At 38.3% G+C, this 17,159-nt stretch overlaps 1 protein-coding gene across 1 annotated transcript in view; it reads left to right on the top strand.

The window, feature by feature from the left end:
- The first annotated feature begins 282 nt into the window (after nucleotides 1-282).
- Nucleotides 283-17,159, top strand: part of LOC140076659 (G-protein coupled receptor 83-like) — a 39,520-nt gene continuing 22,643 nt past the window's right edge. The window contains exons 1-4 of the mRNA XM_072123284.1: nucleotides 283-413; nucleotides 6,270-7,105; nucleotides 11,168-11,293; nucleotides 12,985-13,118. Of these exons, the coding sequence (XP_071979385.1) occupies nucleotides 6,692-7,105; nucleotides 11,168-11,293; nucleotides 12,985-13,118 (674 nt within the window). The 5' untranslated portion in view covers nucleotides 283-413; nucleotides 6,270-6,691. The remainder of the gene's footprint in view (nucleotides 414-6,269; nucleotides 7,106-11,167; nucleotides 11,294-12,984; nucleotides 13,119-17,159) is intronic.

The following is a 17,159-nucleotide window of genomic DNA, read 5'->3' as shown; positions in this document are numbered from 1 at the left end:
GTCCATATGAGTATAAATTTGTGCTCTATTCAGATGTTCGTCTTATACAATGCCTGATGAAGAGACATATGTAGTCTTGAAAGCTTTCAACTGATATGAATGCATTACGCTAGTGACAGCACAATTAGATATGTGAAATATGATGTTTGTGTTTTTTACTTATGGTCACATTGATAAGACAAGTTACAGTCAGTGCAACGTGACCACATTCTTATGAATGAAAGTTGTAGGCATTGATCTACTACTAGGACTCCTCCTACTGAAGTCATTGGCTATTGCTATTGTCAATGTGCTCCACATGCTACTAGAGCAGCAGTACCTGGCAGGCAGCATCTGTCTGATAAAAGGTCCTTTCAGTGCTGGGAAGATGACTCCTCAGCTGTAGAAGCCTCTGCAATGTGTCTACTTTCCAGGTATGTTATTAGACTGTTTCTTTATCCATCCATCTATTGTATAGAGGTGATGATATAGTTCTGCATTAGCTTCTCATGGTTTTCAAAGGAACACTAGGTATTACTTTTCTTGTTTTTTTTTCAATTGCTTTCTATTCTTAGGACCTTTATAAAAAAAAAAATTACATATACAGATCTGTTTTTGGCAGGAAATCTGGTTCTTTGTTCAATGTATCCAATTTAGAAAGATTCTCTATGATGTTCCGTTAGTCTGTTCAAGATGGGAAGTATTTGACTTATCCTGGGGATGTGCTTACCCTGTGTCACATTCATCTACATTCAGCAGCTTCAGCAGCAGCGGTTTAGATGCAGCACAAAGCACAAACGCTTTGTGTCACTTCAGGAATCCCAATGCTGATAACAATATTATGTGCCTATTTTTATGAAAAGAAAAAGGGGGGAATCATGTCATACAAGACAAGAGGAAAGTAGAAAACATAAAAAATATGGGCTTAGTTTTCTTCTATTATTTGATGGTGGGATAATGTACAGTTTATGTTCAGCTTTTGGATTTTCATGTATATATACAGTAAATGTGAGTGAATAATATCTATTTGTGAATGTAGAAATACAATATATATTTGTGTTTATGAATGTATATATACTGTACATGTGAGTATATAAACATGTGAGTTGTATGTATCCATAAATCTATTGTTTGTTTAGAATGTCTTTATGCTTGAATGTGTCTATGTACAGCCAGTCCCCGGGTTACGTACAAGATAGGTTCCATAGGTTTGTTTTTAAGTTGAATTTGTATACATTTGTATATTTTATAACTGTAGTTGAAGACAAAATTTTTTTTTGCCCCAGTGACAATTAATCAAATTTTTTTTGCTGTAATGGGACCAAGGATTCTCAATAAAACTTCATTACAGACACCTTACAGCTGATTATTGCAGACTGGGTCTGTAGAAAAGCATTCAGCTTCACCAGAGGTCACAGTGGGCAAAGGGGTCTGTCTTTAACTAGGGGTCATCTGTAAGTCGGGTGTCTGTATGTAGGGGACCGTCTGTATATGAATACATGGATAAATGATGACTAAACTTTCTCCACCTGCATACATTAATATCCCATTTCTAGTCCTGACAAACATAATGCAGAGTTAGCACACGTCAGTAAATGTTATGAGTCCTTATTTTCTATTACAGTTCTGAAAGGGAAGCAGTAATGAAATTTACATTATAGACAATATTTAGAAATGGAATTGTTCCTAATTGAAATCTGGAGGAGGTTGTCGCCTATCTCTCAGGAGTGAGAATGGGAATTAATCTTCTTTCATTAATCCATCAGAACAGTACACTTTGTACATGAAGCAAAATGTGGAAATAACAATTATGATAGGAACGACTAAGGATAAAGTTTTGAGATCCCTGAAATGTTGATCCCCTGTTGGTTTATGGCTTAGAACGAGTTATTGGATAAATATAACTTTGTTATTTTATCCTTTATGTTTGGATGTACTGGAGTTGCCCTTTATTATTATTATTATTATTATTATTATTAAAGAACTATCAATTCCATTGTGCTGTACAATCAGTAAGGAGTTCACATAGATTACATTAAGACAAATACAAAAACTACAGAGATCCAAAATAAAAGGAAAGAGGACCCTCCTGTGAGGGCTCCCAATCTATATTGGGGGGAAGATGGAGACATGAGGTGAGGGATCAGTATGATAGGTATAGGAGAGAGTATAGGCAGTATGATAGGTATAGGATAGGTTCTGTAGGTTTGTTCTTAAGTTGAATTTGTATGTACGTGTAACTCCTATGGTATTTTTTTTTCTCTGTGATAATTGGATTTCCACAATTTTGGGTTTTAATGGTAAAAAATACTTACATTAAACCTTCAGACATCTTTGATAACTCTTAGGCTATATTCACACTGCCGTTGCCCGCCCGTACCGTACCGTAGCGGGCAACGGCAGTGTACGGGGAGAGGAGGAGGAGGTGAGCGCAGCTCACCCTCGCCCCTCTCCATAGAGATGCATGGCGCACGGCGCCGTATTACGGGAAAAGATAGGACACCGTAGGGCACCGTACCGCTCCCGTAGGGTGCCGTGCGCCCATAGAAGTGTATGGGGGATGTATATCGGCCGTATATACGGCGGCCGTATATACGTCCCCCATACGTTCGTGTGAATATAGCCTTACAGTTCACCATTGCAGCCTAGAGCTAAGTACAGTAAATTACCAGCATCCAGAGATCTTCACTAGTGGTGACAGTAAGCAGGTCCATCTGTAACGGAAGGTCGTCTGTAAATCAGATGTTCCTAGGTAGGGAACTGCCTGTAGGTCAGGAGCCATATATACAGGGTCATTTATCACAGTTGATGTTCTTTCTTTTTTATTTGTTCCTTTTTAAGCAATTTGCACCTATCTTGGACCTTTTATGCTCCCATACCAATGGTTGTAACAAAACTGGAGAAGTTATTTTCTGTGTTAGGTTTGCCATATTTATATTAGCAGGGCAGATGTTCTTGTTTGAGCCTTTTTTGGTGCAATTAGCTGAATAAAGAAAATGTGAGATTGAACACATTTAAACTGGCAAAAAAAACCCTTATGATAAATAATCACAATGATACATGACCATAGGGGTCATTTATCCTTATTTTTCTGTCTTTTTTGTTACTTTTTTTGGCGCATTGCAATTTTTGCGCCATTTTAGGGACTTTTTAAAATGTTCACTGAAATCTGCTGGACATTAGTTTATCGCAAATTATATTTATCTTTTCAAATTATCTAAAATTTGCGTAAAATTTGTGTAAAAAACTCCAGATTTTGAAGGAAAACTTGAAAATGGAAAGAAATGAATTGAGACATTTGTGAGACATTTTTGAAACATTTGTAGCAAATGTCGCAAGAAGAGATCTGAAAAAAAAAAACATTTAACACAAGGAAAAAGTGAGATTGATAAATGACCAAAGTAGCAGATGGAAAAAAGACAAAAACAATCCAAAGTAAACAGAGATAAGATAAATGACCCCTTAATGTCATATTCTGTGGGGGTCATTTATCATAGTGCTGTTTCTTTTATTTATTTTTTCTTTGATGCTTATTTATTATAAGATTTTTTTGTTACCGTATATACTCGAGTATAAGCCGACCCGAGTATAAGCCGAGACCCCTAATTTTACCACCAAAAAACTGGGAAAACCTATTGACTCGAGTATAAGCCGAGGGTGGGAAATGCATTGGTAACAGACCCCCCCCCAGTATATAGCAAGCCAGCCCCCTGTAGTATACAGCCTGCCCCCTGTAGTATACAGCCTGCCCAGCTTGCCCCCAGTAGTATACAGCCAGCCCAGCTTTCCCCAGTAGTATACAGCCAGCCCAGCCTGCTCCTAGTAGTATACAGCCTGCCTCCACTAGTATACAGCTTGCCCCCAGTAGTATACAGCTTGCCCCCAGTAGTATACAGCCACCCCAGCCTGCCCCCTAGTATACAGCTTGCCCCCAGTAGTATACAGCTTGCCCCCAGTAGTATACAGCCTGCCCCCAGTAGTATACAGCCTGCCCAGTATTAAAAAAATAAATAAACTTATATACTCACCCTCCGGTGGCCCCGATGTGCAGCGCTGCTCCCCCAATGTCCGCGCGGCTCGTCTTCTGGCTTCCGCGCCCGTCTTCTTTCTTCTGCAGGACGCCGCCAGTGCTCTCCCCCAGCCGTTATACTAGACGCCGCCCTAGGGAAAAACATGGCGGCGCCCAGCAGAAGAAAGAAGACGGGCGCGGAAGCCAGAAGAGGACCCGCGTGGACATCGGGGGAGCAGCGCTGCAAATCGGGGCCACCGGAGGGTGAATATATAAGTTTATTATTTTTTAAGTATTTTTTACTCGTGTGTTGACACATTTTTTGTGCTGAAAAACTCGGCTTATACACGAGTATATACGGTATGTTAAATGTGTTCAATTTCATGTTTATTTTTATTTTTAATTTTGTGTATTTTGCATCTTTTAATGTAAAAGTCCTGAAAAAGTCTCACTTGCACTTATTTCCATCATAATATTCTTTATTTATATAGCACCATTATATTCTGTAGCACTTTACATATAATGAGGGACATATACAAATAAAATAAGAGAGAAATGTAAGAATTTTAACTTTGAAAAATGGCACCATTATATTATCTCTGTTTGTTTAGCTAGTTTTTGTCCATCTTTTTTCCGTCTGCTTTTTTGGTAATTTATCAATCTCACTTTTACTTGTGTTAAATGGGGGATTTATTTTCAGATCTTTTTGAGATATTTGTTACAAATGTCGAGAAAATATTGCACAAATGTCTCAAGTCCCTTCTTTCCATTTTCTAAGTTTTCCTTACATAGGGTTTCATCTGGAGTTTTTTGCCCCCCAAAAATGTCTCAAATTTTAGACAATTTGAAATGAAAATGTCATTTGCAACATTTAGCACAACTGGAATAGAAGATATATGTGTCTTACTGATGAAAAACTAAAGTCTGGCGGACATTTTAAAATGTCCCCAAAAGGGCACCAAAATGTGTCTCAAAAAAGACAGAATAAGCAGGAAGAAAAATAAAGATAAATGACCCCCCATGCGTCATGCTACACTTTGAACAATCAATTTATTTGGTGAAGAAAAATGATTGTTTTATATGATATTGTCTTAGTTTAAAGGGTTTGTCCACTTTCAGCAAATAATTGATATGGTTACTCACAGTTTTCTAGATCTCTACTTGCTGTCCTTCTATAGAAGCTTCTATGTTTACATTGTCACGGGTGCTCCCGCGATCCCTGTCTTGGATCTTAGGCATGTCTGTGTTCCTCTGTGTGCCCCTACTCCGGCCGCCGCTACAGACTCACCTGTCCTGGCTCCTGCTCACCAGCGGACTGCCGTGCGTGCCCCGGCTGTCAGGAATTTAAAGGGCCAGTGCACTGCTGATTGGTGCACTGGCTGAACTCCATCTACTTATAATCCGGCACCTCCCTTCCTGCCTCTTTGCGTGCCTGCACCATTGAAAAAGCTTTGTTGCAACATTCCTGAGTATTCCAGCGTTCCTGTGTGTTCCTGCTCCTGAGTCCTGTGTTCCTGCATTCCTGCTCCGGAGATTTCTTTACATTTAAAAGCTAATTTCATGTACCCAACATCAGTCATGTAGAATAACATGCTGTAAGTGTACAGTACAAGCGGTCCCCTACTTAAGAACACCCAACTTACAGACAACCCTTAGTTACAAACGGACCTCTGGATTTTAGTAATTTATTGTACTTTAGCCTTAGGCTACAATAAACAGCTATAACAGTTATTAATGGTGTCTGTAATGAATATGTATTGTTAATCCTGGTTCATATGACAAGCCAACATTTTTAAAATCCAATAGTCATTGAGACCAAAAAAAGTTTTGACTGGGGTTACAATTATAAAGTATACAGTTCCAACTTAAGAACAAACCTACAGACCCTATATTGTACGTAACCCTGCGACTGCATGTAGTGCATAGAATTTTTTAGGGGTGCACCAACATGACAAGTCAAATGCAAACTGATATAAAAAGGACTATAATTGCCTTCAATTAAAATAAAACAAAAAAACTTGTGTCAAAAATAAATATTTGTTATTTATTAAAGCCTACAACAGCCTCAATATCTCTCTTATAGATTTTGTGTAATTTTGCCCTGTACATAGTCAGATATTGTTTGTTTCACTCTATGAACGTTTTAACCTTAAATGCATTAACAATAAAAAAAAAATGTAGTGAAAAGTTTATATTTTGTAAATAAAAAATGTTATATGTTCCAGGTTATCCACTTTATGATTCCCACTAAGTCTTGTTAAGCTTCTAATCTTTTCTTCAGGTCATGAATTCAGGGGATTGGTTTCTTCGGGCACAAAAAGAATATCAATCAGGCACCAAGACAAGCCGGAAACGATGTGATTATAGAGCCTCAGTCTCCAGTCTGAGGATCCTACACGGCATGGGAATTCATCCAGTATAACAGCCCTGAAAGTTTGTGTCTATTGAACGGTACTAGACATATGTAATACTGGATGAACAAATAATTTACATGGCTTAAGCTTCAAATTCAATGAATCTCATTTATGTATGATTCACTCACCAAATAAACCAGATGGTAACAGGATTTACATTTCATAAATAAAACCCAACTTTTACAATGGATTTGAATGGACATGTTTACATTTCCTTCGACTTGATTTGATTCTAAACCAGAGGATACATTTTTGGTCAACTAATTCTTCTGGATCTACATATTTGAACATGAAATTGGACTTGCCTAAAGGAACTATGAGCCACCTTTTACTAAAACCTTTCCAACCAATAGCAGGTTTCCTTGGAACTGGACAGGAACACATAAATTCCTCATTTGGTTTTTTGCTTACCCAATTTAAAACAATGAACAGGACATCATTTAACTGGACTGATAGGAACTTTGATGAATGGGAAAAGTTTGCAGAGTTAGCAAAATATGAGGCCGATTCCCAGAAGCCCACAGTAAAAGCTCTGCTAATTGTAGCCTACTCTGTCATCATCGTAATGTCACTCTTTGGAAACATGTTGGTTTGCCACGTGGTGATGAAGAACAAGAGAATGCACTCTGCCACCAGCCTCTTCATTGTAAATCTGGCTGTTTCAGACATCCTGATCACCTTACTCAATACACCTTTTACACTGGTGAGGACATTTTATCTAAATATTTGTTTACTGTCATACATCTTTATATATTTTAAACTAATCTATCATCAAAATCCATCATGATAAACCAGGGACACTTACTCATAGCTCCAAGCACAGTGACTGTAGTAATCGTTTTACATGGGCTCCTTTCTTCTAAAATCAACTTTAAAAAGGATGCTAATTAGCCTGTGGGGCTACCCAAGCTGCTCTGTGATATGGTTTCACAGGCTGTTACACTATCTAACCCTCCCCATGCTCCCACAGTTCACTGCACAATGGCTGAGGAAGCTATGAGTGAGACAGTGTAACAGCCTGTAAAGCCACATCCCAGAGGGGTGAGGGTAGCCCCTCAGGCTCATTTGCATAATTTTAAAAGTGGATATAAATAAGATGATTTCCGCAGTCACAGTGGAATCTATGAGTAAGTGGATCTATGAGTCCCTGGGTTAACATGCTTGATTTTGATAGATTTCCTTTAAAGGTTAAATGGTTGACACTAACGTAATTGTAGGAGAGGGATTTGCAGAAGTGAAGACCCTTAAACTGTGGCATAGAAATAATAGTGGGAAATTTTAAAGGAATTGTCTAGAGACCGTTTTTCAGCACTTTTCTGACTTGAATGTAAACGAGGCCTGGCCTTGGGCCATCTGTGAAAAAAAAAAGTCTGCGTAACAAATAATTAAAAAAATTGGTGCATTAGGGATTGTCCGAGATCTATAAAAAACTGATATGTGGCCGGATGCCTCTGTCTAAAAAAATGAACTTTTACATACTTCTGCGGTCTCTTCCAGTGCCCCGCGCTGCCATCTCTCCAGGCGGTGGCCCTGTTTGTTTACAGGTGCAGGGAAGCTGCGCCCAGCCCAGCTCCTGTCCGGCTGAGGTGGCGAGCCACACCCAACAGACACCATTCCCAGCGCTGTAAGAAGCCCCTCCAAATAAACAGGGGCACCATGATGGCAGCATGGGACACCAGGAGAGACCACAGAGGTAAGTACAAGTTTATTATTTTAGGCAACGTCCCCCAACCACATATCTGTTTTTCATAGAACCACTTTAAACTAGACCAACTAAAAAGAGGTCCAAAGTACGACTGCAACAGATTTCTCATCCAACATCGGGCACAGGGATTATTCTGGTGCAGCTGAAGACTGGTCCAGTTTAACTCTGCACAGGTGTAATATGTGACACATTGATAAATCTTCCCCTGTTGTGTAGATACTTGCACACCACAGCGATCAGTGGCCTCAGCATTCTTAGGTATCGCTATTAAGCCCAGTGCATGATTTCATTCAAGGCTCAAAATGCCAAGTGTTCAGATCTGCAATATACTCTTCTGGATTCGGTACCCCATTCTGTTACTATCACCGTACCTTTATATCACTTGATGTTTTTGTTTTCTATATGATTCACCTGCATTCACATCCTCAAACATCAATACTTCTTGAGATGCTCCACAGATGTATTTTCCGTTCTGGCTAGCTTTCACTGGGTTTCTTTACAGAATTTGTTTTTTTGGAGAATTCCTAAATTATAACATCATGGTATACATTATACATGTGGTGTGGCTGTTACTACCGTAACATCACTCATTAGATTATCATTTATATTATTTATCATATTTACTGTGATATCACTGTTCTGTGAAACAGTACTGTGACATCACTGTGTATTATCTCTGTACCGTGACATCACTGTGTGTATTATCCTGTACTGTGACATCACTGTGTATATTATCCCTGTACTGTGATATCACTGTGTGTATTATCCCTGTACTGTGACATCACTGTGTGTGTTATTCCTCCACTGTGTGTATTATTCCAGTACTGTATCATCACTGCTACATCAATGTATCTATTAGTCCTTATACTGTGACATCCCTGTGTGTATTATCCCTGTACTGTGATATCACTGTGTGTATTATCTCTGTACTGTGACATCACTGTGTGTGTTATTCCTCCACTGTGTGTATTATTCCAGTACCGTATCATCACTGCTACATCAATGTATCTATTAGTCATTATACTGTGACATCCCTGCGTGTATTATTGCTGTACTGTGACATCACTGTGTGTATTATCTCTGTACTGTGACATCACTGTGTGTGTTATTCCTCCACTGTATGTATTATTCCAGTACTGTATCATCCCTGCTACATCAATGTATCTATTAGTCATTATACTGTGACATCCCTGCGTGTATTATCGCTGTACTGTGACATCACTGTGTGTATTATCCCTGTACTGTGACATCACTGTGTGTGTTATTCCTCCACTGTATGTATTATTCCAGTACTGTATCATCACTGCTACATCAATGTATCTATTAGTCCTTATACCGTGACATCCCTGTGTGTATTATCGCTGTACTGTGACATCACTATGTGTATTATCTCTGTACTGTGACATCACTGTGTGTGTTATTCCTCCACTGTATGTATTATTACAGTACTGTATCATCACTGCTACATCAATGTATCTATTAGTCCTTATACTGTGACATCCCTGTGTGTATTATGGCTGTACTGTGACATCACTGTGTGTATTATCTCTGTACTGTGACATCACTGTGTGTGTTATTCCTCCACTGTATGTATTATTACAGTACTGTATCATCACTGCTACATCAATGTATCTATTAGTCCTTATACTGTGACATCCCTGTGTGTATTTATCGATGTACTGTGACATCACTGTGTGTATTATCCCTGTACTGTGACATCACTGTGTGTGTTATTCCTCCACTGTGTGTATTATTCCAGTACTGTATCATCACTGCTACATCAATGTATCTATTAGTCCTTATACTGTGACATCCCTGTGTGTATTATTGCTGTACTGTGACATCACTGTGTGTATTATCCCTGTACTGTGACATCACTGTGTGTGTTATTCCTCCACTGTATGTATTATTCCAGTACTGTATCATCCCTGCTACATCAATGTATCTATTAGTCCTTATACTGTGACATCCCTGTGTGTATTATTGCTGTACTGTGACATCACTGTGTGTATTATCCCTGTACTGTGACATCACTGTGTTTGTTATTCCTCCACTGTATGTATTATTACAGTACTGTATCATCACTGCTACATCAATGTATCTATTAGTCCTTATACTGTGACATCCCTGTGTGTATTATCGCTGTACTGTGACATCACTGTGTGTATTATCTCTGTACTGTGACATCACTTTGTGTGTTATTCCTCCACTGTATGTATTATTACAGTACTGTATCAACACTGCTACATCAATGTATCTATTAGTCCTTATACTGTGACATCCCTGTGTGTATTATCGCTGTACTGTGACATCACTGTGTGTATTATCTCTGTACTGTGACATCACTGTGTGTGTTATTCCTCCACTGTATGTATTATTACAGTACTGTATCATCACTGCTACATCAATGTATCTATTAGTCCTTATACTGTGACATCCCTGTGTGTATTATCGCTGTACTGTGACATCACTGTGTGCATTATCTCTGTACTGTGACATCACAGTGTGTTATTCCTCCACTGTGTTTATTATATTAGCACTGTGTCATTACTGTGTATCCTTATATTGGTACATCCCTGTATCTATTAGTCCTTATACTGTGACATCACTGTGTGTATTATCCCTGTACAGCGACATCACTGTGTGTATTATCCCTGTACAGCGACATCACTGTGTGTATTGTCCCTGTATTGTTACATTACCACATTGATTAATTATACTTTACATTATAATTTTATTTTAATCATGTACATAGCCACATAAATGAATGTATACAGTGCTCCTCTCTGACAACTGGTAATAAAATAAATCCTGATTTATCCTGAGTTTGAGGCTCCTAAAAAATTGTGTTCCCAATAATAGATTTCCAATTACGACAATTTTACTATAAATGTGATTGATTCTTCCATTTTCTAAACTCTTTCTAGTTATGTACTTTAGAAAGTACTATCTATATACTGTATATTTGGTGAAAATACGGTTGTCCAAAATGAACGGAAAGTTAACATTATGCTGTATGAAGTGAAAGTGAAATATAAATGTTTTATTCTCTTTTATGAGGTTCGCTTTGTGAACAGCACATGGGTCTTTGGGAAGGAAATGTGTCACATCAGTCGCTTTGTCCAGTATTGTTCCCTTCATGTGTCAACACTCACACTTACTGCAATAGCTTTGGACCGGCACCAGGTACTTACTTAAGTAAAATTGCAATTTCTTTATATGTTTTTACTTCTTCTTCTTCTTTACTTTTTATTCCTTTCCTTTTTTTATAATTGGCACATAAAGAAATGTACTTGGACTTGCATTTGTTCTCATTATTTAAAGGGGTTCTCTAAGCCCATTAAGAAGTCCATGTTCAAAAGCCATCACTAAAGTATGTAGAATATGGACTTCAAATGATCCATCAAAACTACTTCTATCTTCTTCTAGGTCTTCCTCTCACTAATCCAATCATGTCTTTTATATTACTTTTCATGGTCGAATAATAACTGAATAACTAATTTTGGCCGGGTGCAGGGCATAATGAAGCCTCCCAGCCACAGTTCAGATAGGCCTCCCACTGCCAAGGTTATGAGCTAACATCTTAGCTCCCGGAACGCCCCGGAATGCACCATCCCATAGAAGGTGAGCGCTCCCCAAGCGACACATTTTCGGTTTTTAAATGCGGCGGTTTTTCCGAATACGTCGGGTTTTCGTTCGGCCACGCCCCCCCGATTTCTGTCGCGCGCATGCCGGCCCCGATGCGCCACAATCCGATCGCGTGCGCCAAAAACCCGGGGCAATTCATGTACAAGCGGCGCAAATCGGAAATATTCGGGTAACACGTCGGGAAAACGCGAATCGGGCCCTTAGTAAATGACCCCCATAATCTGGTTGGATTGGGGTAGGTCCCAGGTATTGCATGAAGAACCTGTTACATACAAGATAGGGTCTGTAGGTTTGTTCTTAAGTTGAATTTGTATGTAAGTCGGAACTGTATGCTTTATAATTGTAGCCTCAGCAGAGTTTTTTGGGTCTCTGTCACAATTGTATTTAAAATTGTTGGGTTGTCATAAGAACCAGGATTAACACTAAAGCTTCATTGCAGACACCTGATAACTGTTATAGCTGTTTATTGTAGCCTAGGACAAAAGTACAATAAATTACCAATATCCAGAGGTCCGTTTGTAACTAGGGGTCGTATGTAAGTCGGGTGTTCTTAAGTAGGGGACTGCCTGTAATTGTCATTCCCCACAACATGATATACTTTGTTTTAACTTTTGTCTTTCCTTTTTCCCAAAATACCAAAGACAATCAAGTATTGTATTTAAGAATTAGACTTAAATGTCAAAAAAATATCATTGAATAGAGTGGAGATTAGAAGATTTCCAATTTTTAGCTATGAAATTTCTAGTTGCGTTTAAGCAATGAGAAATAATTGTCGCATGATTAAGCGGAATATTTTCCATACTTTTTTATACAGTCAACAATAATTATAAGATGGAGGTACTTATTGCAAAAACTAAAGGTCAACAAAACTTATGTGAAAAACAATAGGCCGTAAGGACTGAGTTCCTATCTGCTCATCCATTATGATTAAACAATATGGGCTATGTAACTCTTAGCAGCATTTCATTTTATTTCATTAAAACAATTGGAGGAAATTATATGGGCAATATTTTATGTTCTCTGTTACATGTTAACTATTCTGTTATAACATGTATTGCTTGATTTACATCTACATTTTGGAAACGATGATATCGTATGCCATTATTGTAACCATTGTAATACATGCATTGTATTTTTGTTACATATTGTTTTAGAAAAACCAATAAAAAGAAAGATACAAAAAAAATATATCATTGAATTATGGAATTGCAAACTTATATTCACTACAGGTTATCCTGAACCCTTTGAAGCCAAGGATGTCCCTAACCAGAGGAGTTCTAGCTATTTCATTTATTTGGGTTATGGCTACCTGCTTCTCCCTGCCTCATGCTATATACCAGAAGCTTCTCCAATATAATTACAGGTATGGCTCTGGTTTATACATTAGTGGAAAATGGGTTTCACGTGACATGTTTTGTTGACCAAAACAAATGACCATTATACAATCATATATTGTTCTGATCTGATTCTGATTGTCTGATCTGTGTCCTATAATTGTCTGGATTGATGATACTTTATTTTCCAATTTTTAATTTTAAATTGCTATTAAATTATTGACTGCCCACGGATAGAAAACTTAACAAATGAGAATAAAAGCAAATAACATTGCAATTGTTTTTCTCGATCAGTCATTGAAAATAAGAAATGTGAATAGTACCGATGACTGTTATAGGTCTGTGTGTTGTGCGTTCACTGCACTAGAATGGAAAAATCGTTTTTGTAAAAGAACCATTAGGGGACTTTTTCCTGTGTCCTTGTGTATTTGAATGTTCAAAGTCATTTATTGAAGTTTTACTGAAATCAAGAGCCGCACAAAAGATCAGCTTAACATTTCCCCTTGTATGGTGCAAAAAGAAACAAATTGAATAGATTTAATAAAAAGGGAAAAAACTAAGAAATAGTCAAACAAAAGAAACAGAAACAAAACGGGGAAAAGGGGCTACACGGAACGCAGCAATCAACTATACAGCAACACAAAAGTAATACAAGATGGCCATGGAATGGAACAAAACAATGATAGACGTGAATAATAAGTACAAGTTAAAGGGAACCTGTCATCAGAAATTGACCTAATAAACCACTAACAGTATGCTGCAGATCATGTTTCTTTCATGGTCCAGTGTGGTGGCATCATCCAAAAAAATCAACTTTGAAGTAAGATGTAAATTGGTTTTATAAGGTCAAGGAGGTAGAAATTTAACACAGAAGTCGAGCTTTCCCTGCCCTAGAACTCGGTCTTCATTGTAATTGATGATCCTATGTCCAGAGACATCACTAACCAGATCTTCTGAAGTCCAATTCACAGTGTCAATCACAGAGAAGTAGACGTTCAGAGCTAAATTGACTTTATACAACCAATTTACATCTCACTTCAAAGTTGATTTGACAAAGAACAAAGTTGATTTAACAAAGGGCTGTTAAAAAGTCCTGAAGGTCCTAAGAAGTGGTGGCCTCATCCATGGTTCCTTAATACAGGAATAGTACTCGTTTGTTCCCACTGCTGAAGGCTATGGGTTAACAACTTATTCTTTTTGTTAGCATAGTCAAGGAGACGCAAAGACATCCATTATTTTATTCACCCATGCTACAGTTGCAACATTTCAGCTCCTCAATGGAGTTATTGATGTTTGGAGTCTTATTAATGGCAGGTGATGTTGTAAATTGGAATGATCACAGCTACTGTTTGCGAATAAAAAGTCGCAAACTGAAACAAAAAGTGAGAATAAAAAGTCAACACCTCACATGTATCACAAAGGGAAAAAAACTTAAGATACATTGCAATGATTAAATAGGACAACTTTAGGAAACTTGGCAGTGGCAGCTGAAAAACTACATTGCCCTGCTCCAAAGCTTGTGCATTTTGTTATCATATTTGTAAAATGAAGCTTGGGTCCACCTCAGGGCCTTTTCAGTTCTTTTAGTTAGAAACTCCCCCCAACCCCCTGCTAGGGCTTGACTTAAAAGCCAAGATTTACTAAAGCCCCTGTGCCAGTTTTCTGTCTTTTTTCATGTGCAAACTACTTTCACATGTACTTTAGAAGTGTCCGAGACACAATTGTGGCGCATGCTGCACTATACCCAACGGGACACAAAATTCTGCGCTGAAATGGACGTTCCGGTGCTCAGTCAGACCGTGTGCCACATTTAACATGCAAAGTCTGACAGAAGAGTGTCGCTCGTTCTATGTTAAATGTACAGTAAATAATAAATGGTGCTCTGTCGGAGCAGTGCAGAGGATGCCATGAAGAACGGCCGCCACAAATGATGAATCTGGTGCCCCCTGCACACTACACAGGCACACTGCACTGTTTTTAGTGAATGTGGGCTAATACGTTTAGCAACAAGCAAAGAAGGGAGTAACTGTCCCAGTCTATCAAGTTGTTACTCTAGAGAGGAGTGGAGTTGCGTATCAATGAGCAAGTGATGTATTTTTAAGATAGTATGGAAATAGATTAAGGCATCTGGAATTGGATAGGCAAGTTAATTGGAAAAGACATACATACATTTTGTGTGTCTTTTACATTTGTATTTTGTAAACATTATCATTATTTAACCAAAAGGAAGGAATCTGCCTAGAATATAAGAGAGGACAAAGAAGAGTCATCAGTAAAAATATAACTGATCCTTGAGTACTGTATATATACGAGAGTATAAACCGACCCAAGTATTAGCTGAGGTACCTAATTTTACCACCATGTCACTGACATCACATAGTGGCCGGTTGGGCCATGCGCATGGAACTGTTGCAGACTTGGTGCCAGCATGAAGAAAGAAGCGGTGCTGCACACAGACAACTGTGCGGCCTTTTGATCATTTTTTATTTAATTTTTTATGAATGGGGAAATACAAGAAAAAAGGTAAATTTGGACAGCTGAATGCTTTTTTAGGCTTTTTAACTGTGTTTACCATGTGGGATATTATTTTTATATTTTGAAAAAAAAACACATGGTACCTAACATGACTGAGATTTTTTTGTTCATTTATGTATTTGCATTGTAGAGAAAAATCTTCATTCACCTAGTTATGTTCCATTAGTCTATTCATGTGTAATGTGTTTTGAACTAGCTCATGTATCTACAGTGCATAGACAGGAAAAAAATGAACTGCTGAATTACATTAAGGAAGCAGAATTACAAAAATGCATAATTTACTATTCATTATGTACATTTTAGATAAAATGACCAAAAAACACACTGAGGGTGGACTCATAAAGCTTTTATACCTTTGAGCTGTACAAAAGAGGATACGCTCTATGTGTGTCAGTAAAATAGGTAAAAGATTTCTGATGATAGGTCCATATACATTGGGGGTCATTTACTAAGGGCCCGATTCGCGTTTTCCCGACGTGTTACCCGAATATTTCCGATTTGCGCCGATTGTACCTGAATTGCCCCGGGATTTTGGCGCACGCGATCGGATTGTGGCGCATCGGCACCGGCATGCACGCGACGGAAATCGGGGGGCGTGGCCGAACGAAAACCCGACGGATTCGGAAAAACCGCCGCATTTAAAAAAGGAAATTGTGTCGCGGAGCTTGCACTCACCTTCATCCAGGATAGGATCGTGAACTTCAGTGCATTTCAGGGAACTTCAGCGCAGCAGCGACACCTGGTGGACGTCGGAGGAACTGCCTTGATGAATCCCGGCCGGACCTGAATCCAGCGCCGAGAACGCGCCGCTGGATCGCGAATGGACCGGGTAAGTAAATCTGCCTCATTGTGTCCATAAAAAAGCCATGGGCTATTGAATCCTTTACTAAACATTAACCCTTTTTCTGATGCCATTGGTACCTTAAAATTTTGCAGTTCTGTTTTGCTCTTTTTTAAATGATGATATCTTTGGTACAGCTTAACATATCAAAACAATTTTTCCTTAAATTAATAAGACTATCCTATCATATTAAAGTTTCACATATCATGAAAAAAATTATTTTTTTTATATTCAAGAACCCAAAATATGTTAAAAATATGTACAGCATCAATCCGCTGCCCTTCACCAGGTTTAGCTGCAGATGGAGAGGGTGACTACTTCTGGAAACTGTAAGCTCTGTCTCTCTGCAGTTCCCTCTCTTCTGCTTTCAGCTGACAGGCTGGAAGGGAAACAATTCAAATGCCTATATCTTCTGAACCGTGCAGCCTAGAAAAACAATTGGTGTCATATTAAAGAGAAGATTTATTTATATATGTATGATATAAACTGTTAAAGTTTATATGAAAATCGCTTTTTTTAACCGCAACTTTAATAGTTGATATCTCTGGTTCTGTGGAACTTAGAAACACATGCCCGATATCATATTAAAGGAGTGATTCTCATGTTTAATGACAAATATTGTTAAAGGGTTGTCCACTTTCAGTAAATTGTTTGTCTAAGGAGAAGTTCTACAATTTTCTAATATACTTTCTGT

Source organism: Engystomops pustulosus, chromosome 9, assembly GCF_040894005.1.
Source record: "Engystomops pustulosus chromosome 9, aEngPut4.maternal, whole genome shotgun sequence".
Lineage (NCBI taxonomy): Eukaryota > Metazoa > Chordata > Amphibia > Anura > Leptodactylidae > Engystomops > Engystomops pustulosus.
This window is presented reverse-complemented; position numbering and strand designations above follow the sequence as displayed.